Below are 24,884 nucleotides of genomic sequence, written 5' to 3'. Positions count from 1 at the left end.
TGGAACATGAACTATTTTCACCTCTCAGAGATGAAAGCAGGAGCATTTTCCTCTCTCCCAAAGGCCCCCAGTTCCTCACCTCAGCAGCGGCTGCTGCGGCTCCGAAAGCGACATGTCACTGCTGGAAGATGCACTCGGAGGACGCTCCTGGGCCTTGTTTTCTTTGTCGGATTCCCCGGAGGGCTGATAACCAGGTCTGGGCTAGAGATGAAGACAAGCAGAAAAATGCATTTTCAAAAGTCTGTTGTAGTCCAGAAGCTCTTGCCTCATTAAAATTGCAAAGGCTAATATCCAGAATTCAGATTCTACTTATAACAGAAAGATGAATTTCATTCATCTTTCTAGTAGGCCCTGCTGTGCCCAAAAGCAGCTGCCAGCAAGGAGGTTGCACACTGAAATCACCACCTTTAAGCAAAAGCTACACATTTTTCTTTGTTCCTTTTTCTTAACCGACCAAGACAAGTCATGACCTTCCTGAACATACGACCTCCTGTTCCTGCAAACAACTGCAACACACTAAGTTAGTGAATCAGCTGTACCTGTGCTTCCTGCACCGTAGGCAGCTGAGGTGGCTCTTCTAAAAGTGTTCGTTCCAGCAATAGTTTGGAGTAGGTTTCCTGTAACCGTTTGGCTGCTGAAGGCTCAGGAGGAGGCACATGCTTTGCTTTAGCAACAGCCTCCTTCTGTTTTCTGTAGAGCTCTTGGAGCCTTTTGTTTTTCTGTTCTGTTGCCTCTTTTTGTGCTTTCTTCTCTTCATGCTGCTTCCTCTTCCTCTCCTCTTGCTGCCTGATGATGTACTGACGAACCTCATCGCTGTCATAGTGGCGTTTCTTGGAGATCACCTGAGGCTCCTCACTGGCAGCCACCTTGTCTGGTTTCCTCTTGGTTGGACTGTGGCTCCTGGTGTTTTGAGTGGGCAGAACAGATTTTTGATTCTGCTTTTCCACATCTTTCTCTTGCTTTGTGCTCATGGAATCCAACTGCAAGTCGTCGAGAATTCCACGTATCTCCACGGGCAGGAAATCCTTATTTACAGAGGCATGATCTTCTCGGTTATCATCTGGAAGAGCAGCTTCCAGTTTTTTCAGGTTAGACTCAGACTGTACTTTACTTCCTGACCTTTCAGAGCTTCTTGAAGAGCTTTTGCGGGTGACATCCAGTCTAGAATCTGATCCTGTCCTTCCAATGCCACCTGCTAAAGAATAAGACATCAAATATTTCAACTAACAGTCAAATTTGGGAAAACACATGCCATCACTGAAACAGCTGCACAAGTGAGGATGAAGGAGGAGGGCAGGATCTCGCTGTAAATGTGCTTTTGCTTCATTCAGTGTCATGGTCTGAATGTGGTAGCCTTTGCTCAGACTCAGCCCACACTCTGTATACTCTTAACAGCCTCACCATCTCACAGGCATAAGCAGCACAGCAGACATCACAGTCCCTTATTTGCCCCATCTGAGATTCTGGATAAATTCTGAAAAGGGTTGGTGGGGGAATCATTGAATATTTATGATGCACATGGATGACATTATACTGTATTTCTAAGAACCACAATTCCTGTTAAACAGGGATGCTCAATCACAGCTTACACATTACAAGGAGCACACTGGGAAAATTCACCTGACCTGTGGACCACTGCTAGGCATTCCTTTCCCCACTAGCTTCAAGTGGCAAAGACAGGCTGCAACCTGTATCCCATCTTTTCCAGATCCTGATCATATTCTATCTCAGCAGTCTGCACCATTCTGCAGACGTGCAGTGTCATATAATAAATTAAGTAAAGTAAGTCCAGTGATAAAAGAACAACTCACCAGACTTGGCAGCTCTCTCTCGTCCTGCTCTGTCACTGGATACAGCTCTTCTCTCCTGTTCTGTTCTGGGAGCTGGACCCAGTATCTTTTTGACCAGCTTTTGTCCCTCCCGCCAGGAGGATGCACTTATCACATAATTTCCACCTGCACAATAAGCAATAAGTAAATGTCAAGCACTAGGTGGATTTTCCATGGTATCAAAAATAAGGATTTATTGCAGCCATTCATCATTTCTGTGCCATTTCATTCTGCATAAGTGGTACAGACTCAGTTACACAAAACAGTCATAAAACATTGATGCACCATGAAGACACCCCACAGCTGCCTCAAACATCTACCAGAGCTTCACCACACACACAGTGCAACATCCAAAACATACTGTAACACTACAAAAACTGATTTAAAAAACAAGAAAGGGTTATACACTTCTCAAATATATAAACAAACCTTTTGTTTGTTTCAAATACAAAGTGTTATACACTTCTCAAATATATAAACAAACCTTTTGGGAGAGGGGAAATATTTGTAGAGCTCAAATAAGGCACTCAAAATAAGAGAAAAAAAGATAAAAGTACCTAAATTGTTGTAATAAGAGGAACAAAAATAAAGGTGAGATACAAAAAACACTTCACCTTCCTATGGAAAGACAATTAGTTAAAATTCTAGGAAAAAAAACCCAAACCACTTAAGATTTTTACAGATAATTAATTATTGAAATAGGTGTCCTGTGAGGAGGTTAGTGAGCAACAATGCTAACTCACTGTCCCTTAGCTGGGATTTCTGTGCCAGCACTGAAAATAGTTAAGATGACCCTACTAGTTGATCCCTAATTGAAGGACAGAGTACCTTGCAGGTGACAGAACCCAATCCAAATGTTATTTGGATTATTTTTTCATCCTACATATAATTAAATGATAAAAACTGGGTATGGTGGCATCTTTACCTAATATTGGGTACATTAAACACTACATTTATTCAACTCACCTTTCAACCCGCTAACTTCCAATATTAGTAATAATTTTTCTTAAAATAATGACCTTAAAGAGCTTTGGATAAAAATGCCACATAAAAAAAGAAAAGAAAATGATCAATAACCTAATTCAGACCATTTAGCAGTACTTTATTGCTAGAAAAGTACCTAACTTGAATACACAATTTGCAGCTGATTTTTAGCAATTCCATTTCGGGTTCTACCTTCAAGAGCTCTGTCTAAAGAAACCCAGTCACTGCAGCATGAGATCACCACAGCCAAACAAAAAAGGGACTGTACTGGGCACACCAGCACTTTGAAGACGTGATACCAACAATGTCAAGTGAAATCCAGGACAGCCGAACAATTGTTTTGGCAATCCCAGTCCTCAGTTCCCAACCCCCTTTCTTCTCTTGCTGTTACTTTAACCCAGAAGCCTGCAGCCCACTCTTCATCCCTTTGCTAACAGCACTCCTTGCTTGCGTTGTAAATTATCCAAGTATTTTATAAACATGTCGCTACAAGCCCTCTTTGAAACAGAGGTATCGACCACAGGGGTTCTCCTGCAGAACTCGCTGTTCTCAGTTGCTTCTGAGTGCATTTAAAAAGCCAGAGTTGAATGTCATCTTCCATTTTTGTCAGCTGTTTAACCAAAACACGCTAACGGGGCGGAACATGAGCTGGGGTTATTTATAGCCCTGGCTGTGGCAAGCAGCTCCTTACGGCAACGACTGGAGGAGGATGGACCAGCAGGGATGTGCCACTTAGAGCTGGTTCTTATCTGCCAGGAATTCCAGGCCACCATTTTCAACACGTTTAATCCGTTACACCAGCAGGTGGCTTTGCATGTAATGGAGGGGCTGGAGCTTGCAGTTGGCAATGGCTTGGTTGGGAGCCTCTGGGTAAGGATTAAGGAACAAACAAATACAGGAATGTTGGCGTGGGAGTCTACTACAGACCAGGAGGACAACACCCATAAATTATCCTTTAAGGAACTCAGGGACACGTCTAAATCAACAGTCCTTGTATTTATGAAGAGCTTCAAAACCTGCCAGATGTTAACTGGCAAGTTAACTGTCCCTCACCTGGGGCAGGGCAACCCTGGATATACAGCTGGGCTGGAGAACCGATCTCTTCGCTTTTGCAACCAGCGACAGGACCCAAGGGAATGTCAGGGGACATTCCCTGTGTCAGGGGAGGTTTAGGTTGGATGTCAGGAAAAGGTTCTTCCCCCAGTGGGTGGTTGGGCACTGGAACAGGCTGCCCAGGGCAGTGGTCACAGCAACACACCTGACAGAGCTCAAGAAGAGTTTGGACAATGCTCTCAGGCACATGGTGTTATTCTTGGGGTGTCCTGTGCGCTTTGCTCCTCCCTCACTTGGAACTGTCACAAATATGTAAGATAGCTGAGTATAATTCCTTAAGTAGGAATTGATCAGCATACAAAGGAGCAAATCTATGCTTATCACTTAAAAGTATTAGCATTCATTAGCTCAAAATATTCACAAGCAGCTTCAGGATTTACAGCATGCAGAAGCACATGTTCACTCTCTAAAAAACCCTTTGTAACGATTTTTAAAGCAGGTTTTTTTTCTTCAAAGTGTTTACCAATCAGGGGTCATTGTACACAGGGAGAAATATAAAACCTTAAGAGCTGCCTAAGCTGTTATGTATTTAAAGAAATTGCTCTGTGTGTGATTGCAGCCATAACTACTTACTTTGTATGAAAATTATAACCAAATACGAAGCAGATGTGGAAGTCTTTCTAATTCTTTTGCTACCAACATCAAAGATTGACATTACTGGAAAACTAAGAATCACTGACAGAATTTCACACGTGTTTTATTTTATTTTCTACTATAAGGCACTGTTCCACAGTAACCTGCTTGTATCATCTGCTCTAAATATTTAATTTTATTTAATAGTCAGTGGAATTGTCAGACAATAGTGGAAAAAAAGAGTTCTTAGTTGGTAAAAGAAATAAGCATTCCTTTATAAATATCAAGATTTGGAAGACTTGTCAGGGAATGTGTTTTTACATTCTTTCACCAACTGAGAAAGCCAGGAATGGGTCAAGCCAGAACTGAAGGTGCAGGATGGCAACAACTTGAAATGGGACGTGGAAGAACAGCCAGAGAAGAGCCAGGAGCACATCCTGTTCTCTGCTTCCCCACTGAGAAATCATACAAGAGAACAGTTTTCATTGCAGCCCCTCCTCACCTCACAGGGGGGCAACTCAGCAAGGCCCACTGGCACTGACTTTAATATCATCTCCCAGCATTGCTGACTGAGCTGTAGGTCAGGCTCTAACCAGCTTCAACACAAGCAGAGCAGAAACAGGATCCAGAACAGACCTACTGCTGCTTTTTGTCTGCGTTGGCCTGACAGATACCCAAGGACAGCTCCCCCCCAAGAAACACACACCCCTCAGCAGTTTCCACAATGTGCACACAATAAGTGGAAAGGCAGAAAATTAAAATAAACTACAAAAAAAGTACACGCATCCACCACCAACAAAACCATACAAACCCCCAGTGCAGCACAGTACACAAACTCACTGCAACTCACTGTTGCACATCTGAGAAGACTTCTAAAGAATCATGCTTTCATCTTTCTTTCTTGAGACAAAACTTATATCTGAAGGACATGTGATAGGGTTCCCTCTACAGTAGAAATAGTCACCTTGTTTGGACTCTGGACTTGACAACCGTGTCAGTTTTTGCACTTTCCGCACTGGCCTGGTCGCTTTTTTCTCTCTGTTTCTCTCACTGGGTTTTCCTTTTGCTGTTGAATCCTCTAAAAACAAACAAAAGCTGTCAAGTGATATCCCCCAGGGAAGAAGACAGAGTAACAAGCTTGCTTCAACATTTTGAAAACCAGAACTCAGAGGAACCCAGCAGAATTCACTGACTATCCCAAATTATATCCCTAGATCAATTACTTCTACTCCAGCACTTTAAAACCCTCACAGCACAGGAATTTTCAACCAAAGGCTGCTTACCTACACACTGGAACACAGCAAAGCCACAGCAACACCACGACAGATTTTTAAAGTTCATTTTCCATTTTAAAAGAAACGCTGATGGTTTCACATGAACAATTGTTGGTTCTCTTCTGCTACAGATATTACGTTTTACAGCACTAATGTTCCACAAGAACATGTAGTTCCTTCACTCCTGAAACACGTGGGCTGCTCCTTACACATTAACACAAGCATATAAGGAACTCTGTGACCACTATTACCACTGTTTTCTTGTTCCTCTTCCCTAAAGAATGTGATCAGACAACCTGAAACAACCAGAGTGCAACCCTCCTTATGGACAGCTCTGAAGATTTATTTAGATGCCAATTCTAACTTTTACAGCCCCTCATTTCAGCTGAATCCACTCTCTGATGGATGCCCATTGGAAGTATCAGAGGCAGAACAACAGGTTATATTAAAAGATGTGGGAATAGAATTTTAGGAGTATTTCTCACCCTTAATACCATTTCCTTACAAATTTTCCAGCCATCTTTGAGGCTGGCAACAAGCACAGGGAGGACAGAACTGATGCACTGAGTACCAAAGGCCTCAATGACTGCATTTGCAGAAGTCCACCTTGTCTTCTCACCTCTTCCAGCAACAAAGAGTTCCTTTCTGATACCAGGAAACTGCAGGCTGCTTCCCACTCTGTTCACATCATAGCAATTTTGTTCTAGTATGGCAAATCCTGAACATCTTTAAGACAAAATTACTGGAAGCTTGGAGTCCATACAGTATCCTTTAGCCTAACTGCTGAACAAAGATGAAGACATGCTGTATGGTCTATGCTTACATGTAAAAATCAAATCTTTTTGCTGTAAAGAACAATGCTGCTGCAGATATCAGAGACCTTATAGCTTATTTTAGCACTACAGAGCACAGAGCAGTTCTGTAACACACTCAAAACGCCACATGCTGTAACTTTAATACAGAAGTAGCACGTGGACAGATAATCCAACAACCTAAAAATACATTTACAGTATATACTATGTGCATCACCAGCATTTGATTACCAGAAATCAGCTATTGAGGATAATCTTTTCAGGTCAGAAAGGAGACACGTTCCACAACAGCTGTTCTATGCATGGGATCAGGACAGGAGTGTGGATCAACAGACACACAGATCCTTCCTTTTGCTGGCACTAGACACATGATCCAAATGCCTTTTTAACTGGACCTCTTCAATGAAGCCTTTTAAAAAACCTGAATTTCTATAAACAACTCATAACCATTTATGCTTGTCAAAACTAAAAAAATAAATTCTAGTGTAGATTAAAAGTCTGTGGAAATTTGGCATTAATTTCACAGACTGATGCTGAACAGAGTATTTGCAAAACAATTTTACTGAAAAGGAGCATCTCTTCTTCCTGAACTTTTTTTATGAGTGATTCCAGGAAAAGTCCTCACTAACTTATCATGCTGTACAAGTACCAGCCACTACACTATCAATATACACGGACACCTACAGGTTTAAATCTCAATGCATTTTCCTCCAGTCTTAAATGTTTTGATCAGAGAAAGGTTGTTCTTAATAAGTAAACTCTTCAGCTGCAAAAGGAGAAGTTCTCTGGGGATTTTATTTTCCATTCCCTTCCTTTTTATTCACTTGATCTCTTTCTCCTCCCCCAACTCAGTCAATCAGAAGTAATTTAATCTTACAGCACTCCACTGAAACCAGCCTAGCAAATAAAAAAGCACACTTGGGCATCCTACTCCAGCTCACCCAGAGAGAAGAGCTGCCAATGGCACTGCAGTTTTCCACAGTGAAAAATTCATAAAGATTGTGTCTTGGAGTAGTACATTTTAAAACAGAAACCAAAAGTGGGGTTTGCCCTTTTAAACATGAAATTGCATTCATTCATGCAAACACGTGTAAAGAAATTACAAAATTAAACAAAAGACATTTGGAGGGTGACTTTTTTTTTCCCTGTTTCAAAGGAAAGGCATTATTTGATTCCTTCTAATATTGGTTTTCTACTAAAAGTATTTGAATGAGAGAATGGGGTTGTTTTAGTGTTCAGTAAGTTACTCTTCCTGTGGAGTACAATACATTTAACACCCATGGCTTCCATTTTTTGTTTCCATGACTTAAGAGTTGCACAAAATACATTTCTCTGCCTCTCAGAGAAGGTTGTGTGGCTCAGTCAGTCCTGTCTGTGGCTCACCTTTTAACTGGCGGGCTATATCTCTGTACAACTCCCGACTAATACGGAACTCGTCCGCGTGCCAGATCTTTCCATCTGGAGTGCGAATCTTTGTTTCAGCGGGATTGAAACCTGGAAGTGAACAATTCCAGAGTTTAAAGTAACTGCAAAAAATGTAAATACAGCTTTTTCGGGATGGAAGGGGTGGGAATCTGCCAAGTAAGAAAGGAACTATTTGAATTTCTAATGCTAAATTAGAAGGAAGCAATATACCGGTCTGCCACTTGCTCACAGTTGAAAAACAGCAGATTGGCTGACGAAAAGATTATTAGCAATATGAAAGGCTTTTTCAATCAAAACAATGTTACCAAGCTCTGAGACAATAAAAAGTTATTGAAATAAGCCCAAAACACCAATACAGTGAGCTTCTTTTTATTGTAATTGTAAGAAGAGACAGGAAGAATTTCAAAGGAATCAACACTTCTGTAAATTGGCAAGAATTTCTTTTTCTTTCTTGTCCATATCTGTGATCAAACCATGTTATTCACCCCCCCATTGCCCAAACACAGCTGTGAGACAGGTCCATGCTTTGACATGTTGCTCAGTGAATTGAACCCCATAAAACCCACAGGGAGGGGATCTGCACCTCCGTACCTCTGTATGATGGAGCAGCAGGCACAGTTGTCACCTTCCTGACTTTGGGAGTCACCGTGTTCTCCACGTTACTGACTAACACAGGTTGCTCAGCACATCCCAAGTGCTGCCCTCTGCCACTGGGTTCTTCAGAATTCTCCCACTGCTTTCGGATCCGCTCCTTCAGCTTCTCCAACTTGGCATCGTGCTGCCGCTGCTTCAGGATTTCCAGCCTGTGAGCACTACAAATACTCGCGGCAGAAGGGGAAGACACTTTCAGTTCACTGTCCTGGGACGTGTTACTCTGAGAAGCTTTAGTGCTGCTCTCATCTCCTCTGGAGCCGCTGGTTTTTTCCTCTTCCAACCTTGGAGATGCTGCAACCCTAAGAGAGGCCTCATTATTCTGCAAGGCATCAATTGTCGGCCGGTCATTCAAATACCTAACGACAGTCTCGTCCGCAGCAGAAGAACAGGGGCTTTCAAAGTCTCTGCTGTGCCGGTCCAGCTCCTCCCGCTCGTGTGTCAGGCGGCCTGTGAGCTCAGCCTTCCCCTCTGCTTCGCTCAAGTCCAAGCCAGAGAGCAGTTGCTTGGCCTCAAGTTGGCTAGAAGTGTGATAAGACAGAGAACTATATATATCCCTGATGCAACAGAAGGGGAAAAAAAAGTCACCATCAGAAACACAACTGCAGGACCTTCCAACCCAGCAATCAGCACGTTCATCAACTAAATGAATGACTTCCTCTACCTTGTCTCCACTTTAAGTTCTTTTAAAGTCTGCTCACTTCACATTAAATAGTGCAAGTCTGACGAAACTGAAAGAGACTTCTGTTCAAAATTTCATTTGCTGCACTCTCTGTCTGAACAGGACTATATATAAAGTTGAAGAATAGAAAATCAGCAAGCAGTATTGTCACCCTTCAATTTTTTTAAAAAAGCTTTAAATAAAAGGTGTAGAACTTAAAAGAGAAGCATAATTAATATATGAGCTGCTCAATTAACAAAATTGACCCAAATCAGTCTCATGTGCAACAAGGAAAGAGAACCACCTCACAGTGACATAAGTGGGGAAAAAAGGATCAAAATTTAGATGTCAGGACAAAAATCACGTTATATGGCCTGTTCTGTGTGATGTTTTGTCTATGAGAAACTGTTCTTATTTGGGTTGCTCACACACACAAAAGTGTAATGCATCTTCAGTACTAGATTTTCTTGCTCTACACTGCCTTGCGGTAACACATTTGGGAACATGTGCTGAAGAATTAATGAAACAAAGTTGAAAAAGCACGAGGAAATACTCTTTTTGGTCTTTATTACTGACATTAAACACCTATCAAACCCATCAGGTCACAAAGGCCACAGCCACACCAACTTGATGATCCGGCCCCATTTCAACACATTTGACATTAAACTCCTATTCACTGAACAAAAAACACATTTGTAATATTTACTAAAAAGTCCAACCCCACATGCTGCTCAGGTGGCTGGGTGATGGGAGGAAGCAAACCAACTTCTGAGGATTTGTTAAAAGCACCACTAAAAGCTAGATTAAATCTAATCTCAGCATGTTTTCCTTTAACAGTCAGCTGTCCCAGCACTAACCTGTACGAAGCCAACGGTTCACGGAATTCCACGCGGCTGCATTTTTTCACGTTGCTTTCCAGGGTGGTCGCTCGAAGGGGGCTGCGTGAGGACTTCTCCTTGCTTGATTTATTTTGGCTGGAAGACCGGGAAGCTGAAGTAGAAACCAAAGAATCCTTTATGGGCCCACGTCTCCAGAAAGAGAAAGCTGAACAATTAACACAGTTTTTCTTGGGTTTGAGCAGCACTGAAAGGACTCCCTCTCTTTTTCAACAAGCTGATTTCAAAAACTAGGAGCAAGGCAGTAAGTGCTTGAAATAATGGTCATATTTAAAGAGAGATAATGCTTAAAGATTCACTGTAAGTAATTAAATCTGTAAAGTTGACTGTGTTGCCACTAGAGGTCGATCTGTCTGTTCTCCAGTGGCACACCAGAATACTCTTAGTATATAAAAGGAGGGCTTATTTCTTCAAAGCAAAGTCTGTCCTTAAATGAAATAAAGGAAGCACCAGATATAGCAAACTTGTTCTCGGAATGGGATAAGCACTGCTCACTCACAGGGTGGGGAAAGTCCTGCCACCCCCTTCCAACCAAGTGGCTAGGGCAGAACACTCCCCTCCCTAACCCAAGGGAAGGAAACATTAGTTTCTCCTGGTCAATTAGTGCCTCATGAATAAAGATCACTGGCAGGAGACAACTTGGGGGCAGGGAGGAGAAATCAGATTTCCCAGAATGCAGTGGCTCTACGCTGCCTTACACCTTGTGTCCTCAATAATACATACCCTTCCTGCTGGCTTTCCTGCTGCCACTGGCAGAGGGCTTCTTGGCATCCATGACTGAATCGAACACAGCCGTGCCGGTGGGGGCTATTTCCAATTTGTTCTCTATATGACGTAGCTAAAGTTGGAAGATAATGCAAATAAGAATATTGTTTTCCATTTTTAAGCTACATTTTTCTCTCACCCCCCACCCCAACGTGACACATTTTTCCTTTCTTGTGAAGAATAAAACTGCAGGCAAAAGCAACTTCACAAGGTTGATGTTACAAAACTGTATTGTATTATGGTCAGAAATTACTATTATGTTTTGTTTAATAAGATTATCTAAATTAGGTTTTATGCATAGTTTTGTTCCCATAAGTAGGCTGTTGTGAAAAAATTAATAATAACACGCCATTCAGAGACTTAATGCTTGCCCTGAACAAAATATTAATTCCATTTGGAAAAAATTCTGTAATACTCCCTCCAAAATGGAGCATGATATAAGATTCCACATGTAGAACCCCACACTGACGCTCAGCTGTTAAGAAAAGTGAGGGACAAGGCTATGGGAAAGAGCTGAATTCCCTGGAAAATCAAACTGTTTGGCTCAACTGAAGCCAGGTTTCAGAAACTACTATGATACCTTAAGCATCTAAGTTAAATTCCAACAGAAAGACAGCAGTTGCAATGCTCAAAGATAGAAAATCATTAAATACACCAGTGGTGTCCCAGTTTCTGACTGGTTTGAGTCAGAGACGGGAGAGCTATTTTTTCAAGTTCTCAGAAACATGAGAAGTCACCACTTTCTTAAATCAAAAGGTAATATTACACTCCAGGTTTAACATGTACCACGATACTCAAGACCAAGCTTGCTGTGGCAAAAATTTCTTCTACTGTGTGCAGAAAAAACTTTTCCCAAGATGTTCAACATTCATGTACTCCAAGTGCTTCTCCCATTTTCAAGTTGTTTAAGAGACAATCGCTGAGCAAAGCTTTTGTAGCCATTAACTGATTGGAAGATGAGTAAGGGAAAAAAAAAACAAAGAAAAAAAAATCAGTACTTACAGCAGCCTTAGTCTGAGAAAAAGAAGCCCATGCTGCAGTTTGATCTTACAGGGCAGAAACAAAGTAATTTCTCATTAGTACATGGGAAACAATGAAATAAAATGTTGCTTCAAAACAGTTTCCATGGGTTCCCTAATCAAGTTCTTTTCGTGACCCAGTTCCAGCCTGTAATATCTTCTGTGAAAGGCTGTTATCAGTCAAGGCTCACCTTAACAGAGCAATAAAGTATTTAATGTAATATTTAATGAGTTCACTAAGTTAGGCTGAATGCATGATTACACTTGAAATCAAATCCAGAACATGTAACAGAAGATGCTTAGATGTTTAGAAGATAAAATAAAGCTAGTTATCCACCCCAACATAAATATATTACATGTTTCCATTACACTATAGTTTAGCTACCTTTTTTTCCCCTTCCATTTTCCTCTTCAGTACACTAAGCATGAATATATGGTCACTGAAAGACTCTACTCAAAAACCAAGCTTTGAACAGAAGAATTTTGAATAGCAAACTTTTTGAGCTGTGCACCCTACAAACAAAACAGAAACAACGTTTGTGAACAAGCAGGAGGCACTAATCAACATCAGCCTTTTAATCTCAACAGACAGCACTTGCTCTATGAGCAATCCAGCTCAGAAGGATGCAGTAGTGTTTTCCTCTATAAATATTTACTTCCTTAGCTCCTCTCTTCGTTTGATTTATAATGGTTTTCTTAGATAATCTAATTGTTTATAAAACACAACATCCCTGTGTCAGAACCATGGAGAGTAGCAGTACTGGAGTGTCAGAAAAATAATCTTTTCCATATAGTAAAAAAGCTGCCAATTACATTTCAGGTAAGATGCAATAACAGGAAGGAAGAGAGTTAGGGAAGTAGTGCAAAACCAACTTTCTTTGACTTCAAGAGTCAAGACACTTTGTGTCCACGAACACTTCATTTTCACAAGGTAGGTAACTTTAAAAGAAACTGATTATATGACAGGAAATAATCAGCAATAATGTCCTCTTACAGATAAAATAATAATCTTTCTCTACTTCCAAAGTCACTTCTGGAGTCCAGTTTTGTCACGCTGGAGATCATATGACTGATCCCAAACCACAGACCTAACACGCGACTCCGCTGCTCCACACACCAGACCCTTCTTCCTTTCAGGGATGTACTGTAGGGTTTTTTTGGCCCCTCCTTTCCTAAATTACAGAGTAATCATGACAGCAAAAAGCTAAATGGATTTCTCCAGTTCAGGGAGACAAAACTGCTGTAAAAGTGTTTTTTACATCATCTTAGTGGTGAGGTACTGATGCCATTCAAGTGTCTTCACCACCTTGGAATTGAGCGAGAGTTGGGAGCGACTGTGACACAGGCTCTTCCTCACTCCTTTCAAGAGCCAACAGTTCCAGTTTCTGTTCCTGCACTGCTCCTCCTCCACAGCACTCAAAAAATCCCTGTCTCTGTGCCATCTTGGCAACCATATTCCAGGCTGGCAATTGCTAATGCAGATCAGCAAATACTCCACAGATCAGAGTACAAAACTGTCATCTGCGAAAAGGGAACTGTGTGACACACGGGCTTAGCTTCCAAAGTGAGGCAGGAGAAAGCTTTCTGCAACAACTCCCCACAGTTCAAACAACTCATGACAAAACATCTCCCAAAACAAGGCAGTAGAACAGAGAAAACCCATACCTCTGGTAGAATCCTTGCTTTGGTTATGCCTCAGATTTTGTAGAGGCACCTCATTTGATGTGTTGCTCCACATCGTGCCAATTTATCTGCAAAAAAAAGAAGTCAGGTAAGAACCAAAGAGGTATAAAGTAAGAACAAATCTGTCTTTGGCTAAAGAGTATAACCTTGATCACTATGATAAATGTCCACCTCATTTGATGATTTCAAGCTCACAACATGAACAAGGTCAGACAATCAGTACCAAATCACACCCGTGGTTAAAGCTTCGTGCAGTTCTGCAGAAACCATGTAATTCCCTGGATAAAGAAGGGTTTGGGTTTCTTCTTATTTGTTACAAAGAACTGTGAACGTGATAAAAGGAGACTCAGAGGTCAAGGCAATTTAGATCACAGTAAGAAGTATCCCAAAAAGTCTGAAGATGTTCACACTGGAACTCTGCACACACAGGGCTCACAGAGGCACCACTACACGGTTCGAACTCATAAATGTCTGGTGAAAATACCCAACTCCACCAGTGACAGATGAATGTGTCACCTGTCTCTGTTAAGGGGACAGGCAGAGCAGAACTGTCTGGAAGGACACCAGAGCCAGGAAAAAAGACAGGACTGGAGCTGCCGTTGTGCTCCTGTGAACTTCAAAGGCAGGACTCCCAGTGAATCTAAAAAAGTGTGAACTCCCAGCCACTGTCACCAGAGGGTTTTTATAATGGAAAAAAGAAAAAACAAAACAAAAGAAATCCCAACATGTGCTTACTGAGCTGCCCTCATAACACACTGACAACACTTCTGGTATGGAAAGAAAAAATTAGGTGATCACAGAATTCCAACAGGAAGTTCTAGACCTCTGACAGAGTCATAAAGCCACATTCTCCTCTCTCTTCTCTCGTTCACTCCCAGATGTATTTCTTCTTACTTTCTTAATTTCTGAAAACTTCTTTTGCTCTCACCTCTCTACACAGTGTGCCACACAAAAGGGCATTCAAATATAAAGATCATTCTTCTGATAAAAGGAGACCAAACGTCCCACAAAATTAACATTGTGTGCTACTTATTGGAACAGATCATTGCCTGGACATTTTGTGACAGGGATTTTTATCCTATATAGTTTTAAGAATATTCATAGAGACCAACAGTGAAGTTCGGTCCTCACATTCAGTCATATATTTAGGGCAGTAAGTTATCCCACAAAACAGTTCTTATGTCCCAAGAAAAACTATCAATAAGAAGAACATAGGTCTTTAAAAAGCCTTTGGTTGTGACTTTCTTTAAAGAATCCAAATAGATGTTTGAAAGAGCGTGGGAGAGGTATGCAAGATTATTTATGTAGGTACAGACACACATGTACACACACATTAGTGAAGCCCACAGGAACACGAATTCTAGAAAGAAGGGGTAGGTGTTTTGTTTCTTTAAGTATCCAATAGTTTTGGGCTGTGTGGAGTTAGAAAGTTCTGTTTCTAGGACAGGTGCTGCAGAGTTCATTCATGCAGAACAGCAGCTTTGTGCTGCACATCATTCATGCTGTAAATCATAACGTTGCCCTGCCCGGGAAATCATCCAATTGAACCTCTCCATCACTGTAGCAAAGAGCTGTTGGGCTAGAAATACAGAAAACAAATATTAACTAAGAAGTGAGGGAATTTTCCATAAAGAACTGATTCTGGGAGCTGCTGAAAATATTCTATCAGACCAGTATCAGTTTCTTACCCAAACACAAATACAACAAAACCTACCCAATATGTCAATTTAGCATAGGAGAACGTTTGGACAAGCAAAAATTTCTTAAGGGTTAAAGTATCCATCTTTATGTAATTGCTTGGGATTTATTCTTATCATTAGGATTACTAGAACAGATAGGAAAACTTAGTTGGGGACTAAAGTTGTTATTACACACACACAAATCTATATGGTTTATTTTAGGATGTCCTGTGAATGTAGAATTGTAACATACTCCATGTATTCCCTAACTTTATATGGAAAGTACCAGACTAAAGAAGTTTGAAATTGAGCAGTTTTGCTTAACTCAGGTTGCTACTGACTGTAAAAAATGACAGGTAAGAACTGAGCATTCTGGAGCTGTCTACAGTTTCAGGAAGGCAACACTGTGGTTGTTTTCTGTCGTGGTGTAATCCCAGGAACTCTAAGAGTTTGGGTTTTGGGTGTCCTTCTCCCTCTCCTTTGGAAGACAGGGAGAAATTTATCAGCTTTTCAAAGTCTACAAAAAAATGATGTTGATTCCCATCAACCTCTGAATTCCTACATATTAATAAAATAGCTTCTCTCTATTGCTATAGCTCACAAGAATAAGTAGCATTATACAAACCCCCTCCAACTAACAAAAATCCCAAGTACTTATATAATTCAATATCCTGCAAGAAATTAAAACAAACAGAGAAGACTCTTTAATGCTATAAAGAGTACAGAAAAAGGGGTGGTGGAGAAAACAGAGAGAGAAGAAACAGTTGCCATGTCTGTTTACAGCACTTGTATGCAGGGTAGTGGACCGGTTAAACACCAAAATATACCAAAATTAGTATTATTCTCTGATCAATATTCAACTTATGAGGATCTTAAGTTTGCTGAAAAAAGGTGGAAGACCATAGAATCAACAGAACTGACCTCCTGGTTACTGGATTGCTCACTGGGAGACAGCCATGCCACACAGGTCCATTCAAGGCTGGTTTGCCAAGCCTCTCCCTGGGTGAGTGATTAAGATACAAACCCCATTGTGTTCTGACATTTCAATCCCACACCAAGTGCCCATCTCATTCTTTACTCACGTGTCCAAGACAAAAAATGAAGTGCACAAGAGAAGGCACAGTAGAATTGCTGCAGATGAGGACCTGAGAGAAACAAGCAAGGAAAGGATATACTGCCAGCTCCTGGGAGAAAAAGTGGGGAAGGATGGACACGGGACACGACAACCACTCTCTTCTACAAACACTGCTCCTACAAGAAGACACTGAGGAGAACTGACAGATCAGAAAACGCATGAGAAAGCACGAGAAAGGAGGGAATGCAAACAAAGAGAAAACCAGTGCCAGATAAAAAAGGAAGATGAGAAACCAGCACTACATATAAAACTAAATATACCAAGGATGTCATTGAAAGGTACAACAGATAACAAAATAACAAGTCAACACAGTTAAGAGAACAACATTTTAAAAGGAATGGGAGATATGAAAGTAGAACATGCTTAGCAAAGATACACAAAAATGTGAAGAGATTAAAGCCAAGGCTGGGAAAAAAGAGAAAGAAAAATGGTGAGAGAAGCAGAATGTAACAAGGAAGAAAATGAGAAAGACAGGAAGGAGAGAAAAATGCAATGAACTTTTGAAGAACTGACACAGAGAGCAGAAAAAGGGAAGAAAAGAAACTGGTGTATTGGTCAGATAGTGAAGTTTTTTCATGTATTCTCAGTATGATTTTTTTCTTAGTAGCACAGACTTGGTAAGAAAAGAGGAAACTCAGAAGTCATGAAATTAGAACAAGGAAACAGGAGAGGAAACTGAATTGCACAGATTCAGAGAAGGCAGAGAATGTGAGAAAGAGATCACCCACTGTTATTTTCACTAACATTTAGCAGTTATGCAAAAAAAACCCCAGTATGCAAAGGGAACAGTATTCCTCAAGACTTTGTTTCTTATAAAAACATGAGTGATACCAAACAAAAGGGATGCCACAAAAGAAAATATGAAGCTTTGCTAAGGGTATGGAATGAAACAAATTATTAACATTGGCTTCTGTGGGATATTCTTAAATGTTTTATGCACACAGTGGCAGGTTTTGCTACAAACTGGGCGTGCAGTGCACAAGGACAATGTTTCACACAGTTTAAGCTACAATAAGGCAGCAGTGTCAATACAAGAATCCACCCATTCCTTTCTTCATGCCTGGGTCTCTCTTGCCTTATTCAGGCAGAAAGTCAATGGGATTATGTGGTAAAGCAAAGCAGACTGGGAGTCTGGTACAGACTAAAAGAAGTTTTCCTGTTCTTTTTGCTTTACTGGTTTTAGCTATGTCATACCATAGCAACAACTTCCATGCAAGCAGAACGAGGAGGCACAGAAAGATCATGGAAACATCGGGGAACAGTCAGATCAGCACTGGCTGCTGTTCCCCAAGAGCAAATACTTAAAGCTGCTGCCTCTTCCTTGAGGAGAGTGGTGGGACTGGGGAAAACAAGAGCCATTCCTGTCATCATCTTCTTACCAGTGGAGACACCACTGGAGCTCAAGGGCACCACGGGAGCCTCCACACCCTGCTCCAGCCTGTCCCACTGCACCCACACCCCACCCAGCACAGACAACTCGTCTGTGGAGGAAATGGGCACAGAGAGAAATAATCAGTTTTAGGGATGTTTTTCCCTGTTTACAAAAACACTTTAAGTTTCTGTGTACAGTTAACTGAAAGTTGAGTTCTGAACCCTAAAGACCTAAAGCCCCTCCTGTCTGAGCATCTACAGTTCTGCACTGCTGGCAGTAGCAGACACACACAGGTGGACAGGCACCATCACACCCAGCCAAGCAAACTGCTTTTCTGAGCCAGCCCACTGAAAGTGATGGAAATTATAAAGATGCCAGAAACACTTTCCATGCGTTCTCAAATAGCACACAATACAATTTATTATGATATGCTTGAGTCTGGAATAAAAATACCTTTACCTACTCATTTTTCTGAAATCCAAGCTCTTAACCATATTGCATTATCCCATTTAAAAGACAGCTAAAAATATCCATAATACACTGTTCTAAGACTTGTTTGGTTATGTTTATGGGCTTTTAAAATGTTTTTTGAAACAACATGCTTTTTTTTTTTTTGGCTTGAGTATATTTTGAGAAAACTTTGTCTTTCAACACTATGAGATGTACTGACCTTCCCCAGGACTGAGGACAAATTCCAGCACAACAAACAAATGCATGACGTGTTTGTCCAAAAAGCTCCACATCTCCAGAATCTACAGCTGACTCTGCAGAATGAGACGGGTCCTCCCCCCACCTTCTTTCAATGCTCATTTACATAATAAGCCTTCAAATAAAACGTATTTCAGGGACAAAGGTTCTGAAAGGAAGTGAATATTCAAAATCCAAGGACAGCTCCCAACTGCACAATGTTTCATGGACACAAACTTCACCTGAACACCTCCCCACCATATTATCTCAAGCTTGTAATCTTCACTTTGCTGCTTCAAAATTATTTTTGCTACAAAACTGGGGATGTTTCGCCCCGTTATTTTTAAGTGGTGCTAAGCTAAAAAGTGGGAGGATTCAAGCTATTCAGGAGTTTTCCTGGTATTTAATCTCTCTGCTAATACTATTTGTCTTAGAAATATTTTACCAGCCCCGGTTGCACCGCACCCAAGAGCCAGGGTGTATGTAATGACAATGGACACAATTATGTAAAGCTGTTGCAACAAAAGGCTGGAAGTAACAAACACCAGCAATGCCCAAGGAGCTCGTGAACGTTTGCTGCTCTGAGTAAAATTTTAGATAATATTCAGTATTTTGTCTTGTAACACAAGCAGTAAATATCCCAGAAGAACTCACATTCCAGTCGTTACGACTTTGTAAAATGATAATTAAAACCAAAAAAGCTTCAACAGTAAAAGAAATGTACCAATAAAATGTGATCTGTCTTCAGCTAGAAAACATAAAAAAGCTTTTAGGGATACTAAGGTAGCCAAAAAAAAAGAGCAATCAAGATACACCACACACTTGCAGACAGAAAAGCAGTAAAGAATCTCCAAGCATGTGTCACTACCTCTAGCTGTGAACCAGGAAGATAAATGACATGAGCAGTCATATATCCATCAAATGTCACAAAATGTAGTAGAAAAATACGAATATGTTTCATGAGTTCTAACATTAAATCACTGGCATCAGTCAGCTACTAAATTTGCATCCCATCTACAGTGAAGGTTTTTCTATAAAAGAAACATTTCTGAATCTGATTCTCCTCAACTGTATGAGTATGGACATATACAACATCCTTTTGCTATGAAAAGGCATGGCAACTTGCAAAAGTGTCTCTGCTTCATCACAAGTGGTGTAAAAGCAATGAAAAAAGAAAAAAAATACTGGTCCTAGAAAGGGATTAGGGGTTTTACTGAAAGTAAAATGCACTGAATGTCTTCCTCTGCTGCACCACGTGCCACGAGGTACTCTGAGGAAATCTATTGAAATGGATGTTGTGACAGCTCGTGTAACTTGATTCATTGTTCGTGAAGAAATCAGAGTACAAAGGCATAGAGAATGCATCCATTTATTAAGGAGATGCACACAAGGGTTTGCCTATCCATTCACAAGTTCTGTATTTTCTTTGACTTCAATGATCTTTGCATTTATGACAGAAAAGAAGATACCCTAGTTTCTAGAACAAATAAAGTACTCCTCATTTGTCTCCTGGCCCTTCAAAACAAGAATTAACTCGTTCCACCTCCAACCATCAGAAACTGCACATTAGAAGATTTCAGTTCTTGCAGCCCAAAATAAATCTATTCAGCCAAATATGCTCAAATTCTTCCACAAGTCCCGTCTCATCTCACAAGGAACACTCCACTGTGAGGGATTCTTCTCAGAACTTACAGGCAATCCTCTCAGCCAAGTACAAGAACCAGACCTGCCAATTTTGAGAGTCCAAGACAACAGCTTTCAACCTCTCAACACTACCAAGGACATACAAGCAGAGCAGCACCTTCATCTGCAGCTGTGTCAACTGCAAGCTGATTGTTATTTTCTCTCAAAGCAGAATAATGTGCATGAAAACTTCAGGAAAAATGTTTCAAATTTCACTTTCTCACGTTTGATGCCTTTGCTCTGAATTCCATTCAGAAGTAGCATCTAAAAAGTGTCTCAACAACAACATGTAAAGTCAAAAAACTCCCACAAAAATCCCATGACAAGCTGAACAGTGACCACCAGCTCTGTCTCTGACCTGGTATGACAAAGACAGATACCAGGACCCTTCTGGGAAGACATTTCTTGATCTAGCTAAATAATTCCATCCCACTAAAAGCTTTTCTGTTTCAGTATAACAATTCCACCTGGTGCATTGCCAGGTGGATCTGACTCGGTGTGAAATTCTGCTGTCAGTGAGGAGTGTTCTTAAGAAGCCAAAACACAGCCAGAATTTCTGTTAGCATTCACAAAGTTTCAACCGACCTGGTATAACTGATTAGTTCATTTATTTGCTCTATTCTTTCTCTAGTATACTGACAAAGGTTTCAGACTTATGTATACAAGTAATTTTATTCTCAACAGAGCATTCCATTAAAGCCTATTATATCATTAGCACAAGGATACACATCTGTCTTCCAAGCACTTACATCTACGGATATATTTTACACTCATGTTCTGATCCAGCCACATGTCTAAAATATTAACTCCACTGGGGAAGTTTTCCCTCTGCACTCAACTACCCAAGTCCTTCTGTAATCATTATTATGTCACTATACCTAATCTCATACTAACAGCTTATATTGATTTGAATGGGATGAATTATATTAGTTAAAGCACATCAGTAGCACAGTTCAAACAGCCCTGCTGTACTGATAAAGAACTCACTCTCTGATTTAAATTTCTGAGATGGAGTTGAGAAGATTTAGCAGCTCGACAGTGATGAAAGAATGCACATATTCCTCCCCACCTTCCCTACCACTCATGTCACTCCTCAGTGCTCACCTTGCTGCATCACAAGCCAGTTCAATTTAGCAACCCAGCAGAAAATCAATCATTTTTCTTTTGTGGGGTTAGTTTTCTAGCAGTTGATCAGACTGAATCAGGTTGCTGCCAGAGTGGGGTAAGAGAAGCAGCAGCAGCAGCTCATCACTCTCACTCACCTTACGTTGTGCAGCTTCACCAACCTGCCACAGACACGGTAATGTGGAACAGATCCAGTGCTGTGAGCACTAACTCCTGATTCCAAACACAGGCATAACTGTAGAGACATTAACAGGACTGCAGCCTCATCTGGGCACTCTGAAGTCAATGAGACTAATAACATTAATGACTTTATCCACGGGACTGTTTGATACAATGAAACTATCAGCAGAAAGCAGCTTTATCTCTGGTAGAGGGGTGTAAGAAGGCACAAAAAGTTCATTGCACCGTGTCAAAAAAACCTGAAGTACAGATGTAGCAGCACCAAGATTAGATGCTTATCTATTTAAGGGATGCTTTTACTATGGTGGCACAAACTGCCAATAAAGTTATTTCCAGCCATGAAAGTCACCATCCACATTGGGACTGTTGTACCTGTCAAGTCCTCCCAGTGTCATCGTGTCAAACTTTAGCTCTGCACCAAAGCTTAGCAAAATAAATCCATGCAAACAAGTTGCTTTATAGTTTTAAAATCATGCTATTTCAGTTACCACCACACCCAGCCTAGGCAGCCTACAAGATGATCTACACCATCCAGCAACGCAGAATCACAGAATGGTTTGGTTTGGAAGGGACCTAAAAGATCATCTCATTCCAACCTCCTGCCATGGGCAGGGACACCTCCCACTAGACCAGGTTGCTCCAAGCCCTGTCCAACCTGGACTTGAGCAATTCCAGGGATGGGGCAGCCACAGCTTCTCTGGGCAACTTGTGCCAGGGCCTCACCACCTTCACAGGGAGGAATTTCTTTCTAATATCCAATCCAAACCTACTCTCAGTTTAAAGCCATTCTCCCTTGTCCTATCACTACAGTTCCTGACAAAGATTCCCTCTCCAGCTTCCCTGTAGCCCCTTCAGACACTGGAAGGTGCTGTGAGAACTCCACACAATCTTCTCTTCTCCAGGCTGAACAGCCCCAACTTTCTCAGTCTGTCTTCATAGCAGAGGTGCTCCAGTCCCCTTACCAACTTTGTGGCCGCCTCTGGATTTGCTCCAGCAGCTCCATGTCCTTTTTATGCTGGGGGCGCCAGAGCTGGATAGAGCATTTCAGGTGGGGTCTCACCACAGCAGAGCAGAGGGGCAGAATTGCCTCCCTCGATATGCTGCTCATGCACATAATTTCCACAGGAAATGATGGATGCCCATAATTTCCACAGGACCCCGGCCCATGGTAGAAATGTGCCATTACTATCTAAGTTCAGTTGCTCTGGTTGGCGGGCGCAGGACACCTTTGTTTAAAGTAGCCTCACTCACAGAAACTGAAACCTTCGACAGTTTGCAGCGTTCACGTGGCCACACCCTCACTTGCATTTAATTAGCTGAAGCATTACCTAATGAAACTCTTGCAGTAACCAGAACTACGGCGAAGAGACAGCAAAACTTTGCCTGTCGGTGCAGACAGTCTGACAGAACATTCGGAGCTTACATGCAAAACAACTAATCATTTACAGCTCCACACAATTGTCCCACAAATACTACCTTTCTAGTCACCACGGTTTTGAGTTTTCAAGGCAGTACAAGGCAGTAGTTTAAGCTGACAAAACAACAACCTAAAACAAAACAACAAAACAGAACTCAGCAGTCAAGAGTTAAAATTTTCAATTTCAAGACACTGGATCATTCACCTACACAATGAAGCTATTTGACACAAAAACCTCTCCATGTGAACTCACACAATGTGCCAGGACTGGGTGCTGGGCTACAGCTCATATCCACAGACAGAAAATCATAGAATCCTCAAGGGTAGAAGAGAGACCTTTAAGATCATCCAGTCCAACCATCCACCCACCATTGCCACTGTATCCCTCAAACCACGAAAACACATCGCCCGGCGCCACATCCAGGCGCCTCTTAAAAGCCTCCAGGGACGGTGACTCCACCGCTTCCCCGGGCAGCCCATTCCAACGCCGGACCACCCGAACCATTCCACAAAAACTACACCAACAGCAGGCATTACACCGCAGCAAACTGCATCCGCGGGGAAAAAAAAAAAAAAAAAAAAAAAGGAAAAAAAAAAAAAAGCCACTAGTCATACTCGTAAAAAACTCTTTATGCCACCAACAGTCAAAATGACTGGTACTGAAGACCCGGGAGCGCTCGGGGCAGATGCTCCCGGGGATGTCAGAGCCCTGGGAGCGGGCGGGCGGTGCCGCAGTGCCGGGGCAGGACGCCCTGGTACAGCCGAGGCACCGGCACGGCGCACATTTAAACTTTAAAAGCGCCGTCCCGGTGCTCGGGGCGGCTCCGAGGGCAGCGCGGCCGCCGGGCTCTGCTGCTGTCCCTCCGCTGAAACACGCAGGGTCGCCGGCCCCCAAACACGCAAGGCGCAAAGACAACCGCGAATCGGAGCCCCCAGACCCTCTCCCCGACTCCGCCACCCCCCGGCGCGACAAGCAGCGGAAAACAAATCAAAACTAGAAGAAGAAAAGAGACTTAACGGTGAGGCGGGTGGCGCGGGGACGCCGGCGCCGGGCGGAGCGGCCGAGCCAAAGTGACAGCCAGCAGCTCCCCGGGCCGGGCCCGCCCCGGCCACACCTCGCCGGACGCCCTGCCGGCGGGGCGGCACCGCCGGCCGAGCGCGGCCTGGGCGGCGGCGCGCGGCCCGCTCCCGCCCTCCTCACCCTGGCGGCCGCCCGCTGCGCCGGCGGCAGTGGCGGTGCGGGGGGCGGCACATCCCGCGGGGGGAGCGGGCCAGGGCCCGGAAGCGCGGCCCCTCAGCGGCCGCTCACGCCGCCATTACCGGCCCGCAACTGACCACGGAGCGGCGGCGGCGGCGCCGCACCGGCAAATCTCGCGAGAACCGGCCCGCCGCCGACCTCCCCAACATGGCGCCGTCCCTTCGGTTCCCCCCCTCGGCGCCGGCCGCCATGTTGGGTGCGGCGCGGACCCTGCCCTCCCTCAGAGCCGCGCTCACCGATGCCTCCCTGTAAGCTTTTGTTTTGCCCTCGCAGCTGTGCAGGTTGGACCTGCCGGCGCAGTCTCCCCTCGCATTTTATTTGCGGAGCCCTGGGTGTTGATGCAAGCCCAGGACTTGGCAATGTTAATTAAACCCAGCGCTGATGTTGGCATTCCTGAAGCGGCTCCAGCCGAAACTAGGGCACCGCTTTTAAGTCATTTGTGTTCATAGCTAAGTCATCTTTAGAAAAATAATTCAATTTTTTTTTTCTAAATGAAAGCGGCTCTGATTACAGCCTGCCAGTTGCCAACTTTAAGTTTAAATAAACATTTGCAAAACTTCACAGAGATGACTACCACTGGCTTAATTTCACTTTTAATAGTCATTATAAACCCAGAAAAAATTAGTATACTGACTTCTATTGCATAGATTCCACCCCAAAGAT

The 24,884-nt window shown here is 42.5% G+C and overlaps 1 protein-coding gene across 10 annotated transcripts in view; it reads right to left on the bottom strand.

The window, feature by feature from the left end:
* Positions 1 to 24,212, bottom strand: part of CEP350 (centrosomal protein 350) — a 69,045-nt gene extending 44,833 nt beyond the window's left edge. For 6 of the 10 annotated variants that reach the window (XR_001921501.2, XM_018079032.2, XM_018079039.2 and 3 more), the window contains exons 1-11: positions 24,166 to 24,212; positions 13,668 to 13,753; positions 11,986 to 12,029; positions 10,942 to 11,056; positions 10,180 to 10,312; positions 8,602 to 9,218; positions 7,969 to 8,079; positions 5,464 to 5,577; positions 1,812 to 1,955; positions 540 to 1,195; positions 80 to 201 (exon numbers count right to left, since the gene is read on the bottom strand). Coding sequence is in view for 9 of the 10 variants with exons in the window: in XM_018079032.2 (XP_017934521.2) it covers positions 80 to 201; positions 540 to 1,195; positions 1,812 to 1,955; positions 5,464 to 5,577; positions 7,969 to 8,079; positions 8,602 to 9,218; positions 10,180 to 10,312; positions 10,942 to 11,056; positions 11,986 to 12,029; positions 13,668 to 13,740 (2,129 nt within the window). In the remaining variant the exon portion in view is untranslated. Of the gene's footprint in view, positions 1 to 79; positions 202 to 539; positions 1,196 to 1,811; positions 1,956 to 5,463; positions 5,578 to 7,968; positions 8,080 to 8,601; positions 9,219 to 10,179; positions 10,313 to 10,941; positions 11,057 to 11,985; positions 12,030 to 13,667; positions 13,754 to 23,981; positions 24,019 to 24,165 lie in introns of those variants that run through there. The other 4 variants (XM_018079035.2, XM_018079038.2, XM_018079036.2 and 1 more) reach the window with 3 other exon arrangements.
* Between the last annotated feature and the right edge of the window lie 672 nt (positions 24,213 to 24,884).

This window comes from Manacus vitellinus, unplaced genomic scaffold (assembly GCF_001715985.3).
Source record: "Manacus vitellinus isolate BGI_N305 unplaced genomic scaffold, ASM171598v3 scaffold_44_pilon, whole genome shotgun sequence".
In the NCBI taxonomy this organism is placed as follows: domain Eukaryota; kingdom Metazoa; phylum Chordata; class Aves; order Passeriformes; family Pipridae; genus Manacus; species Manacus vitellinus.
This window is presented reverse-complemented; position numbering and strand designations above follow the sequence as displayed.